At 48.7% G+C, this 12,861-nt stretch overlaps 1 protein-coding gene across 1 annotated transcript; it reads right to left on the bottom strand.

Annotated features, from left to right (window-relative positions):
* Window positions 1-360: 360 nt before the first annotated feature.
* On the bottom strand, window positions 361-12,165 carry RGCC (regulator of cell cycle). Its single transcript, XM_074378252.1, has 5 exons — window positions 11,926-12,165; window positions 11,188-11,373; window positions 3,866-3,973; window positions 2,048-2,110; window positions 361-736 (listed from the first exon to the last, which is right to left on the bottom strand). Exons 1-5 carry the CDS (start codon window positions 11,972-11,974, stop codon window positions 729-731), a joined length of 414 nt encoding a protein of 137 aa, XP_074234353.1. The 5' UTR covers window positions 11,975-12,165; the 3' UTR covers window positions 361-728.
* Between the last annotated feature and the right edge of the window lie 696 nt (window positions 12,166-12,861).

The following is a 12,861-nucleotide window of genomic DNA, read 5'->3' on the forward strand; positions in this document are numbered from 1 at the left end:
CCCCAACTTTCCCTGGATTCTGAGTCACCTAAGTATTTCCCTTAATTGAAGCAAAGAGCCCATGATACCTAAAAAAGATGCTAAGAGAACAGAGATAGAAGAGGAACTCAACTTCCATCAAAACCACAATCCTCAAACCAGAATTTCCCATCAGTCATACGCCAGCATTTCCCTTTAAGGCCCTAAATGAGCTTCAAAGTAACACTTAACATTTACCATCCTTTTGCCTGGTGCGATGCAGCAGCACTCAAGGTCCTTATAAGAGGTCAAGAAGCATGTTATTTCCACTTGAATACTATTTGAATGGAAAATATATTGAAAGAAACAAAGAGGAAAAAGGAAAACTCACAAAAGACAGACTCCAGTTCAAACTTTATTTGCATACAAAAATATATTAAAATGGGAAAAGCATATTACTGTTTCCAACTATATATAATTAATTACAAATATTTTCATAAAAGCATTTTAAATTACAGAAAAGCTGTTTTAAGAGAAAATACAATATTAGCAGGAATCGTCTGTTCTAATACGCTGCAAGCAGGTAAACAAAGGCAGTTTCTAACTTGCCCAGAGATGAGCCCAAAGGTGTTTAAGCCTGAGAATGGCCTGGGGGTAGGTGAGCCGCATCTCTGTCCCCTCCAGCAGCAAATTCTGTAGCTGATTGTATCAGGTCCTCAGAGATCTCTGAAGCTTCTCCCTTATGATGAAAGGACCCAGAACATCTTATTTCACATACCTGTAATGAGAGACAGAAAAGGTGATCTACTCACAAAAGTTTACAATTCCTGTGCTTACCCAGATCACACCTCTCAGACAGGCATCAAAGCACCAAACTTAATGGCAGGCTTCCCACGTAATACACGTCTGATTAACTGGTATGACTGGGCAGCCAGCTGCAATTTCCATGAAGTAGACGGGCACGTCACATGGGTCTGACACAAGTTGTGTTGCAATTACAACCATCTCTGTCAAAACAGGCCTTGGTCTTCTGATGTAGGACCGTACAGCACATAAGAAAATGGGTAATAAAATCTTCAAGTAAACAGAGAATATGCAAGAACTTTCCACTTAATAGTTAGGTCTGCCTGAAACAGTGTTTAAGAACAGAGTTCTTTCTAAATAACCAGTTTTGGATCTTTTTTTTTTCTTTTTTTTTTCAGATTCTACCCAGCTGTTTAACAGAGTATAGCATAAAATACTTCTTACAGAAAACCAACGCTTTCATTGAAAAATTACGGGGCTGGAATGAAATTCTCCAAGGCTGCTCTGTAACTAAACAAGGCTCCCCCAAGGGTAGAGTTGCTGAAACTTTTATCCTGGAAGCTCTACCGGGTCCTTGTGGCTTTCGCAATCCCGTCCTTCAGAAACAGAGTGTGTGGATTGATTCTCAGGGTCCCTTCTTTTAGGCACCGCCATGGCAGTTATGATCTAATCACTTCAGTTCCCCAATTTTTGGGTCACAGAACATGGCGGGGGGCGTTAGTGTAATTGCCAAACAAGAAACAAGGCACTGTGAACTTAATCCAAGTCTTTCAGTAACTGGTGTGGGTCTTTAGTTACAGCATCTCCCCAAGCCAATTCTCTCCTTGGGGACCCAACCCTCTACAAGTCAGACCTCACCAAACCACCGGATCTAACCTGTGAAATTTTCCCTGGCCCCTGGGATGGAACCTCTGACTTGTCAGCATAATGCTTGGTGGTCAAGAAGCTGATGAGTTCTTCTCTAAAAAAGCCTGGCAGGCCACCAGGCTGGTAAGGCTCCAGTCTTGCTCTAACTACTACTTTTCTCTCCATTTCTCAAACAACATGCCATTGTTTGCTGGTGGCCAGTTCTCATGATTGGCAAGGCACGCAGTCTCCTTCAACGCAAGCCGATCCCCAGAATTTCTTTCTGAGCCACTAGGGCCCTGTTTCTGACCCTAAAGAAGCCTCATGATGTAAGTTCCTGCCCCAGGCAAGCTGGTAAACATTACAGGACTTTATCAGAGCGGCCAGTTGTTTTTCTGTTTAATTTTTTTTTTTTTTTAAATCCCAGGCATGTACTCACTTGCTAATGTTCTGTCAAGATCAGCAATAAAGTCTTCGAGCTCCTTCGTGTCTCCCAGTTTGGCTGAAAAAAACAAGGGTTGGGGTTCAGTTTCCATATCAGAGACAGCTGAAGATTCTGACTTTTCCAGGATTATGTGGCCCCAGTTTGCATCTCTCTGTCTTCAGAGACTTTAAGAAAGAGTGCCCTGTACCAAACCTAAGTGGCCACTCCAAGGTCTACTTATAGTCAACTCAGAAACTTACACTGAAGCTTAGCATAAATGTTTCTTTCTGGTGTTTGCAGCTCATCACGCCCCACACCCCACAGCTACCCCAGCAACCTGGAAGAAGTCTCTCCCTTCATGGAAGGAAGATTAAAAGTTTTAATTTTTTGGTCATGTTGGATCAGAGTTATCAGTCAAATGTCTTCAGCAAGCACCGCACCGTATGGACACCCAGATTCTGTAAATCCCGCGAAACTTCCCCTCTGATACAATCTTGTTTCAGCTGTCACTCTAGGGCAATAAATACTCCACCTTCGTGATCCCTCCAGTATGGAATGAACTAAGCATCACTGTTCCTCATCAAGATGGCACGCGGAAGACGACAGGAGGTTTCTGGGTCAGGACGGCCTCATCCCACCCAGATGCCAGCACAGGGTAGTAAATCATCGTGATTTTGTTCGCTCTGTATCTTGAGATGTGTACTTCTTTCTGTATATCTTCACTTTTTTTCTCTAGAGTTTGTCACACATGCCCTCTCAGAATGCATTACTGCATATTTTTGTTAATTAACCTTGGCTGGCTACAAATAGCTCACTGTTCTTAGATTTTAAAGTCAGTTTGCCACTAAAGCTTTTTTTCTCTTCTCTTTAATTCCTACCTCTTGAGGATCAGGTAGCAAATCTGGGCACATTTTAAGCCACTTTCTAGACTGTTTTGTCTCTCTCAATTCAATAGCCCCATTACAGATGGAGGGCTGGACCATGGCAAAGTCCTCAGTGACTGCTAACACTGCTATATTGAGAGGAAAATTTTTAAATGTCTCTTTTGAAAAAAGGGGGAGGATTCTGCCCTAATGCCAGAGTGAGAAAATGATGGAATCTTCATATTTCTTTTGAACTGGGTTCCACTTTTATTGCTTTCTGCAACTATTTTCAGCAAGTATAAAGTTTCCTAAGGGGAAAAAAAAAAAAAAACTCCTTTTGTTTTTAAAAGGGCGCTTGTCCAGTATAACAGAACATTCAGCTCTCTGGCTGGAGACACTTCCCTAGTTCCAAAATATAAGAACTTGCTCATGCATCTTTAAAAACTCTTGAGGTCTATTAATATCACAGTAAAGGCAGGCCGGAGCTGCTATTTTCAATGATGTTAGATCATCTCTTGTTTCACAATGATGACTCCATTTCATTGCCATATTGGTCATCAGAAAGCATTAGTTAAAGAGTTAATGCAACAAAAAGAACCCAACTTTCTGCAAAGGCTAACTGCTGAGTTTTACATTCTAGAACCAATGAGTCTGGGAGGGCACTGTCATTTGGCACAGCCTTGATGACAGCACAGGAGAGAAAGCAGGGTCCGGAGTCTGCACATTGTCTTCCTCCCTGTGAATTTGGTTTCCTGGCCCCCAGCGATCAGATTTCACTTTCGCACTGATCAAAAACCTGAGAAATAACAAAAATCCACTCCACTCCGGACTGTACTAAGAAACTAGTCTTCTCTGTTTGTTTTTACCCTTTGGGAAAGATTGTTTAAAGAGGAAGGGGAAGAGGGAAGAGACTGAGGAGAGGGAGGGAGTAAGGAAGCAGAAGAAGTCACATTCCAAGTAATGAACTCACCTTTCCGGGGAGGGACGGTGGGAGAGAGCAGAGAGGGAGTGCTGTCTGTTGGAGAGTTCAGTTTTTCATCACTGAAGCTGAAGCTGTTCCTATAAAGCGAATCAGCACCTTTTAAGAAAGAAAACAGAACTCACTAGAAATGGTGTTCGGTCTTACAGTCTATTGATAACCAACGGTTTATCTCCAAATGGAGCAAAGTGATAAAGAAAACGGGTTGATTTCCAGATTTTATATTTATGCCCCAACATGATTTGAGGCAGGAGAGCGTGCCTGTGTATGTATGTGAGCGTGTGTCTCCAATCAGGCACCCCAAAGGCCCTTGCTTCCCTAAAAAAGAAGGGAGCGAGAGAATCATCACGACCAGACCAGCTTCCCTGGTGACACACCAGTGCCCACTGCCCAGGTGTCTGACAGCTAAGCCAGAGCCTGGTGGATAGGGGTCGGAGTGGGGGAGGGGTTGGCATGGGGTTTGGGGTGTAAGGAACCATCTTTCCTGAAAAATGTCCCTTCTGCCTCTGAATCCCTTAAAATACAAAGACAAGGTTAGATCCCATGACTTAATAATCTCCCTGCTTGTTCGTGAGTCTTTGTCATGGTTTTCCTGAAAGCCTGCATTCTGGGGGTAAGCTACAGAGTCAGAGATAAAGATTTCTTCTCCCGGAAGTTGTCTATTACAGTTACTTTGAGTAATTTGGTGGCTCCATTGTCAAACCCCCCAAAATCAGAGCAACAGCCAGGCAAGGTCCTAGAAGCAGGGCTGAGCTGGGAGTCAGGGAAAACAGTTCAGCTACTAAGTATTCATTCAAGTGCTGGTGAGCAAGATAGTAGCTCTTGGCCTCAGCTTACCCATCCATAAAATGGGAAGGTGAACTAAATCATCCTCAAAGTCCCTTCCAGCTCTGAAGTTCTCAGGTCCTATTGTTCTAAGGCCTGCCACGGGGGAGGAAACCCAACCATGGCCAACCCAGCTGTGTGGCTGTGACACAGAAAGGAGCTGCTGGCTGAGCTGCACCAACTCAAAAGGCTCAAAGGCAGAGCAGGCGGCGGAAGCAGGATGTGGCCTCTGAGGTCACAAAGGAGCAGCCTTCCTGGTGAAAACAAAACACAAAGCCAGCCACGGTTGTAGCAGAGGTGAGCTCTGGAAAGGCAGTTCAGGTGAGCGAGGGCAGCTGAATCTTCAGGGCCTGGCCAGCCTCCCCATCTTCCTTAATATTCTCAGTTTTATCCACTCACCTCCATCTCAGAAGGAGGCAAAATCATCTTTCTTTGGTCCCCTTAATGCAAAATGAACAGGACTAAGTTACAAACAACATGCCCAGAATAAAAGGGCTTTCAGAAGTGGAGGTTTCTGGTCCCAAGAGAATTCATCTTCATCCCTAAAGACACCCCCGCATTCTCCGGCTCCTCACCTTTCCTCCCAGCCCCTCCTGACCAGCTGGTCCCAGTGCCATCCTGGCTGACACACCATCTCATCCAGTTTTACAACCATGCCCAACTGTCAAAATCTACTCTTCCTGCAGAGGTCCAGCCCAGGTCACCTAGAAGGACCACAATCATTTCTCAGGACACTGACGATGAACGCCCACTGAGATCTGAAACACCTCCCTAAAAAATATACTTCCCAGAATCCTGATCCTTTGAGAAGAACTGTGCGATCGACAAACTCTGAGAAACACCAGGGGTCGCTGGAGAGTCCTCTGATGTAACCCCACCTTAACATGCCTGAGACGTCTTGTAATAGAGAAACCAGCTTTGCCCCACTTCCCTGGTTTACTTGGCCATGGGACACTCTTTTGGTGGCACCTCTGTTAATATTTCTCAGGACACTTGACCTCAGTGGAAGTCAACTTGGGAAGCCCATCTGCTTGCTTGTCAGCTGAGCTCCCTCTAGAGCGGCCTGGGTTTTCTCAAGGCAAGGCCTTTCCTTGCATACACAGTGCCCACGAGGCAGGAGAACCCCCATAAACAGAACCTGAGAGACTTGTGGGTGGAAAACGAGGTAAGACTGAGGGGCAGGGAAACCACAGAGGGCCCTGGGGAGGCAGGCCGTGCGCCCAGACTCGTGAGCCATAAGGAAGGAGCCGAGACCTCTGGAACGTTATCTCTGGCTCCGAAGGACACCCGAGAGCATTACCCCCATCCGTGGCCCAGAGTGCTGAACCCGGGACTCGCTGGCCCACATCCCACCGGCCACGCCCCTGGTCTCTATCTCCCAGAAGCAATCCATCCTGAGAGCCAGTTTCACCGCCACACTTCACTCCGCCCCACCTGTCCCACCACAGGCCCTCGCCCTGGCTTCGGATTTCATCTCTGTTCTGCTCCAACTCTCCAGCAATTTTATGTACATATGTACTCATCCCTTGGCGTGGGTGAAACACACCCACACACACAGTATGACCAGGACAACCTCAAGAGCCCCACAGAAGCTGCCACCATAGAGACATGTGGCACTGAAGCCATGTGACAGCTGTGTGACCCTGTGCAAGTCACTTCATCTCTGAGCCTTGGTTTCTGCTTTTGCAAAAGGGGAACAAGTCTCCCGGGCGCTCCATGTGATACCTGTGGTTTTTATGATATTATTCTTTTTTCCCAACAAAATGGAGGATGACATGCTCAGGAGAAGAAAGGCCACCGCTTAGAATAACAGGACAAGATTCTAGACCCAGGCTTTCTCCTCTTCTTCAGATAGCATCAAAATTCTGAAGAGGAAATTTATCTTCAGAGGTGCCCTAGAAGGAACCTCCAGCACAGAAGTCCCTCGGGTCCAGATCACTCTTCACCTTTTATCCAATAAAATTTCATGCCATGGACTTAACAACAAACAAGCTTCCCCGCTAGGCGTAAATTAAAAGGGCAAGCAGAGCCGGCTACTCCTTGTTCTTTTCACTCCCCTGGAACTCTATTTCTTGCAAAATAACAGCCAGTTAGTCTGATAAGTGACAGCAATGTGTCACTGGCTGATAGCATGTTAATGCATCACTGCCCCGCCCAGTATCAGGTGCTGCTATTAATAGGAGCTCAAGGGACACAAAACAGTGCTGATTTGGGGGAACCTTAGCAGGTGGCAGGACTAGATATTTTAGGGCCTTACAACGGCTACTCCTACCCGCTCTAAAGCCCCATTAGAAAGAAACATCATTGGTAAGTCAGCTGAGTGCACTGAAGCCAGGAACCTCAAATTCAGGGACCAAGTTTTCTAAAACACCGTCAAAGAACCATAAGCCTATTAAATATGCAAACATCTAACTGTAGAAGCACCCACAGAGCTTGGGAAACTCAGCTGCAAAAAGACAGAGGCTTGTTTAAAAGGTAGACATGCTTTTTTCGTTTGGGGGCGGGGAGAAAGGTAATTTGGGGTCAGCACCAGCACGTGCTACTCCAGAGGGAAGTAAAACCACAGACAGTAACCCTTTGCCAGGGCTCCTGTAAATATAGAACAATCCCACACGTTTCGGGCCAGCAAACCATAGTAATTAACTAAGAAGCAGCCTTGGACCTGTTTCTCTTTTGCCACAGGGAATGGTACAGGGATGGGGTCAGGGTAAGGGCTGAATCTTCTCAAATAAGCAATAAGCAAACATTTCTCAGTTTTACAACTATTGCCCCGCATTCCCTTCTGGGATTGCTCAGGGCCTCTAGATACCACTCCAGGTGTTCACCAGTGACACCCGTCACCTGCCTGGAATTCCTAACACCATCCCGGGACAACCTGAGGGCTCCTGACTCCTCCTGCTCTCATAGCTTGAACAAGCTCAGGTTCTGGTCTCAGTGGCTTCTGCTAGAACAGCCAACATGCTACCTGTCATGCTTGCCCCCCCAGGATCTGTAAGGTCCCCTCTCCCAGGGCCAAGCTAGAATAGTCAAGACAAAGATATACACATGTTCTAGGTCCTCCAACTTTTTTTTTAATGGAGATACTGGGGATTGAACCCAGGACCTCATGCATGCTAAGCATGTGCTCTGCCACTGAGTTATATTCTCCCCCTAGACCTTCTAGGTCTTGCACACACTCAAGAAGCCAAGTCCTCATTCCCAGCAATGGCCCTACAATATCATAATAGCCCCAGCAAACAGATCAGACATCAGACCTTTTCTGTAAAGTAGCAAAACACTTCCCCCTTCAAAGGAAAAAGGAATGTGAGGCTCCAATCCATCAAAGATAGAAGCTCACATCACCTTTTAAAGTTCCAGTTAATACCAAAAACTTGTTATAAATTCAAGCAGTGGAAAGATAAATTAACACACTGGTTAAAATTTAGTATATGATAAAATTTAGTTTTAGATAAAACAACATGTTTTTCAAAATCAGTTCAATCCAAAGAGGTTCACAATTCCTGAAGGAGCTCCAAGGAGGGACCCTCAGTGGCCCAGCTCCTAACTACACTGCCCTTTTACTGCTGAAGTTGAAACTGTTCTCACTAAAGTGCCTGGTGTTACCTGTTGGAACTCAAGAGTAGAGAAAGGAACAAAAGGAACTATTTTCATCATAACGTGTAGTTATCTTGCCACTGTTACTTTGGTTCTTTTCATGTCTCAGGAAGACTCTCTTCAAGTGGGAACAAGAAGGAGTATTTCCTTATTAAATATCTGTCCTTCTGTCCTAAGTAACTTCCTGCTCTGGGGGAAGAAGGAATGCCTATTTTACCAAGGTACCAAAGGTTTAGAGCTCCATACATAACATCTTCATGCAAGACACGGACTCAAATGCGTCCGATCTGTGTGACATAGCATCGTATGTGCATTTTATTGTTTTCTTACAAGCATCAAACAGCAAATATTTTCTTCCTCATCATGAGCTTACGGATGTTTCAGACAGCATCACGAAATAGCATCCTTTTGATGTTACAGCTACAGAAACTGAAGCCCACTCCTCATGCAGGGCCCTGACAGAGCTCAACCTGGGCGCCACTGACCCAGCCACGTGACCACTGCCTTGATGAGACACTTTCAAACACAACCAGCAGGGATAAAGAGCCACGTGATCCCAGTCCACTGGGGCTTCAGGTCTGTCCTAGAGGACCTGGTTCTCTTACCAGCCAACCATCCACAGTGACAGAGCAAGGCCTTGGAGAGAGAGAGCCCAAGTGGTTCCACCACTTCATCAGAAAAATGTAGACAGTGGTGCCCACCTTACTGGAATGCAATGGAGATCATCTGAGGTAACACATTTAACGCACAGCAAAGAAATCACTAAGAGTAAAAGTGAATATATACTAAGAGTAACCACTGTGGGGACTTGGCAACAGAGGGCTTCTCTTGACATCATCATCCTGCTGCGTCTCCCTCTCACTGGGCTGAATTTCAGGAGGGTCTACCTCTCTCAAATGTTTCTCTTCCAGAAGAGCATTAAACAGACAAATGAGTATAACAAATGTCTGCGATCCGTTCTTGGCAGCAATTAAGATACACATATTATGCGTCCTTAAGAAATTACTGTTTAGACGCACACTGCTTCTGCCAAGATTATTTCTAGCCAGTCTGGTGGGGGACAAACTACACATTTATAGCCAAGTCTAATGTCATCTGAGTCTTCTTTATACCCTCCCGATTACTCCTCTAAACCACCAAACTAAGGGGTAGTTTAACAGTTAACAACCAAAGCAGAAAGCAAAGTCCACCCACATACCTGAAGAAAAACTACAGACTGTTCCAAATATCTCCCCCGCAAAACTGTTTAAAATGTGTTTCGAGTGCCTTTTCTTTGAGGCCTCTGAAAACAGATCCCAGAGCTGAAATCCTATCCAGAGGGAGTTGCAATCACCCATGAATGGGCGAGCTCAGCCCGTAGTCCAGCCAAATGCAGCTGTGGTTTAGAAAGGAGCTGTTCTTTGCAAGAGAGCCATGCTGGACAGTCCGTGCCAGCCTTCTTTCCCACGGGGGAGAGAATTTGTGCTTGATGAATAGCTTGCCTCACGCCCAAGTAGAAGGAGACATATTTAAGTTTGGCAACAGAAAGGGAGACAAATTTCAAAATTTTTAGACTTCTCTTTGAAATTGGAAATGAGCAGTCTGGTCATTAGCAACAAAGTCCAAAACTACAAAACAGAAAATTAACAGGCTACAATCCCATTCCCTTTCACCTCAAAAGCTGCAATTAGGTCTAACCCTTGGGCAGGGCTGCCACGAAAAGTCAAGCTGAAACCCAAGTTTCCAACTCAAACCCTGAACTGGGTGGTAAGTGACCTTTAAATCCTTTTCAGGAGGACAGCTCATGTGTAAGTCTAGGGCTGTATCTTTGCCCTGTAACAAGAGGGAGCTTCAGATTTCAAAAGAAGAGAATCAAAAGGAAAGGTCATTGCTTTCACTCCCCAGAGTCAAGGCAGCAAAAGAGAGTGACATTCATGCTTGTAACTCATTTAGGGAGTGAAGTATCAAAGAACAATCCAGAAGGGTTTAAAATTCACTTTGAAAAAAAAATAAATAATCTAGGTTTAGAAAACCAGCTGTCACATAACATTGAAAAGTCACCGCATTTGCTGTTTGTCACCTAAACAGGTATCCATAATCCTTACAGGACATTTGAGCTCCTGGAAAATGTGTTCTCTATTCTTAATGAGGTTATTTAGGACAGAGAGACCCTGGCGGAGTTTCCTCTAGGAGAAGTCACCAAGACGCAGCTCTGGGCCCATCTGCACTCTGGCCCAGCCGCCATGGTCCAGCAGTCCACATGATGGACCCGCCTGAAGGATGAGGGACACTTCCTAAATACTTGAACTCAGCAGTGCCAGAGATTCTTTCAAAACTGCAGGCAGTGCAGCAACAAGTTTGGGAGCACAGCGCCGTTAAGAAGGTGCAAGAAGTCGTTTCAAAAATCCCCAAAACGGCAGCTTGTGAAAGCTTTCCTGGTTTCACAAATATTTCTATCTTGTGCCTTCCCATGTCTCCCCTGACCCCATTCCTGGGGCGATTGCTCCACCTCCTCTGAAGTTACAGCTGAGAGGGGCAAGAAGGGGAAAGGGGAGGAGGAGGAGAGGATGCCCTGGGAAGGCCTGGCTGGGGTCCCAGGGGTCCTGCGTGGCTCAGTTCGGCAAGTTTCTTAGACCCTCCTGCCTCCTGACACCTGCAGGCGGCAGGCAGATCGGCCGGCCTTCCAAGAGCCTTCCTGTGACCACCCTCAGGGGTCTCGTCCCCGCGGGGCCTGCAGCCCTGGATACTGCTCTCCGGGGTCCTAGAGAGGTGCTGCGCTTTAGAGCTAACTCGGCCGGGCCCGAGCCCTCGGTTTCCAGCAAGCAAACTGAGCCCCGAGCCCAGGGTGCTCCACGGTGGGCCGGGTACGGGGATCCCCATGGCTTCCGCACCTTCCCCCGCGGGGCCCCACTTACTCTCGGAGTCGCTGAAGCCGCTGCTGTCGCTAACGCTGGCGCTGCTGCGCCGCTTCATGCGCTCCAGATGCTCCTCGTAGTGGAAGTGGCGCTCGTGGAAGGGCGACGCGAAGTCGGCCAGCACCGCATCAAACTCGCACAGCGCGTCGGTCAGGTCCCCGGCGGCCGCCGAATCCAAGGCTGGGGCTAGGGGCAGGGGACGGCGGGCCGGGTGAGGGCGGGGCGGGGAGGCAGTCCCATCCCCCGCCCTGCAGGGGCGGCCGCCGTTCCCGACGGGCGCTAATTAACATTCACTGCACGCTTGCCCAGGGACAGCCACGCCGACACTCCCCTTGCTGTCATCTCTTAATACTTTCCACCACCCCCTGAAGTGCGCTCTACTATCGAGCCCATTTTAGAGACGAAGAAACTGAGCCTCAGCCGGGGGAAGTTGCAGCCCAAAGATCACGCAGCTAATAGATACAACAGAACTCTCCCACGCGCGGTCGGGGACCTGTCCCAGCGCTCGCTCCCCTGGGGGCGCGTGTGAACCCGGTGGCGGTGGGATCACTGAGTCAGGATGCGCCCGTGACGTGTCGGGCTCGGATCCCCAGCCCCGCATGGGGAGGGAGGCTGGACCCGCCCCAGGGCCAGAGTCCCGCCGGTGAGGTTGGGGGAGGGGTGTAAAGGAACGACGCGAGGTCCTCGTCTTCCGCCCCCCACCTGCAAAGCCCGAGCTTTAAGGGGACCCCCACTCACCTGCGGCCGCGGCAGCCGCGGGGCTGCCCTGCGTGGCGGGCGGCTTCATGGGCGAGCTCTGCCCGGCGCGCGTTGAGGGCTCCTGCTAAGTCTGGGCGCAGGGACCGTGCAGATGCTCGCGCTGAGGCCGCCTTTCCAATCTTCCGGCGGCGCTATGGCTCTGCCTGTCCCCTTGCCGGGCCGCGCTCTCTGCCTGTACGGTCCGCACGCCCGCTCTTTCCCCGGCGGCCGCCACCCGCCCGCCCGAGGTCTTATAGCCGCGGGCGGGGGCGGAGCGGGGCGGGGCCGCGGGAGCCGGGCTGGCAGGTCAGTCTCCGCCGCCGCGCCGGGACGCCCCGGTCCCCCAGGCACCTCCCTCGCCACGCGCCCGCCGCGGAACCGCAGTGACGCGGAGTCGCCGGAGTCTGGGTTACAGCCCCAAATATTTACCCTCCGCTTTCCCCGCGCGCCCTGACAACGCGCCCCACGAAAGTGACTTCAGCGTCACCAGAGCCCCAAAGAGTTTATGGCTGATGCTCGGCTGCTTCCCGCGCTATGGCCTTACACTCCTGGAGCCTCAGTTCACTCCTCTGTGAAATGGAAATGCTGAGCCTTTCGGGCTTGTTGCGAAGAAAAAAGTAGCCGAGAGCCGTGGCAGACCTAGACCGATGTGGGAGACGCAGAGGGGTCTCCTGTGCATCGCCTCCCCACTGCCCCAAGGGACTTGAGGATGGTGCGCGGATGGAGTAGAGAGGGTAGGGAGCCAGAGGGACAGAAGTCAGTGGAGTCCACGCGTTTACTAACTTGAATTGCTCCCATCCTGGAGCCCGTGGCCTGACTACAGCCCTGGGAATTCACACCAGCCCTGGTGAATTGCTCGGGAGGAGTTTGTTAGGGAAGAAATTACTGTGTAGACGCAGCGCGAACCGGGCGCCTCTCAGTGTCCACACTGAGCCA

This window comes from Camelus bactrianus, chromosome 14 (assembly GCF_048773025.1).
Source record: "Camelus bactrianus isolate YW-2024 breed Bactrian camel chromosome 14, ASM4877302v1, whole genome shotgun sequence".
NCBI lineage: Eukaryota > Metazoa > Chordata > Mammalia > Artiodactyla > Camelidae > Camelus > Camelus bactrianus.

Excerpts from the sequence above, each read along its gene's own strand:
- RGCC (XM_074378252.1), bottom strand. The coding sequence starts at position 11,974 with ATGAAGCCGCCCGCCACGCAGGGCAGCCCCGCGGCTGCCGCGGCCGCA. Across the intron at positions 11,374-11,925 it reads CGCGGCTGCCGCGGCCGCAG|CCCCAGCCTTGGATTCGGCG; the intron begins GTGAGTGGGGGT and ends CCCTGCCCCTAG. Across the intron at positions 2,111-3,865 it reads CACCGTCCCTCCCCGGAAAG|CCAAACTGGGAGACACGAAG; the intron begins GTGAGTTCATTA and ends TGTTTTTTTCAG.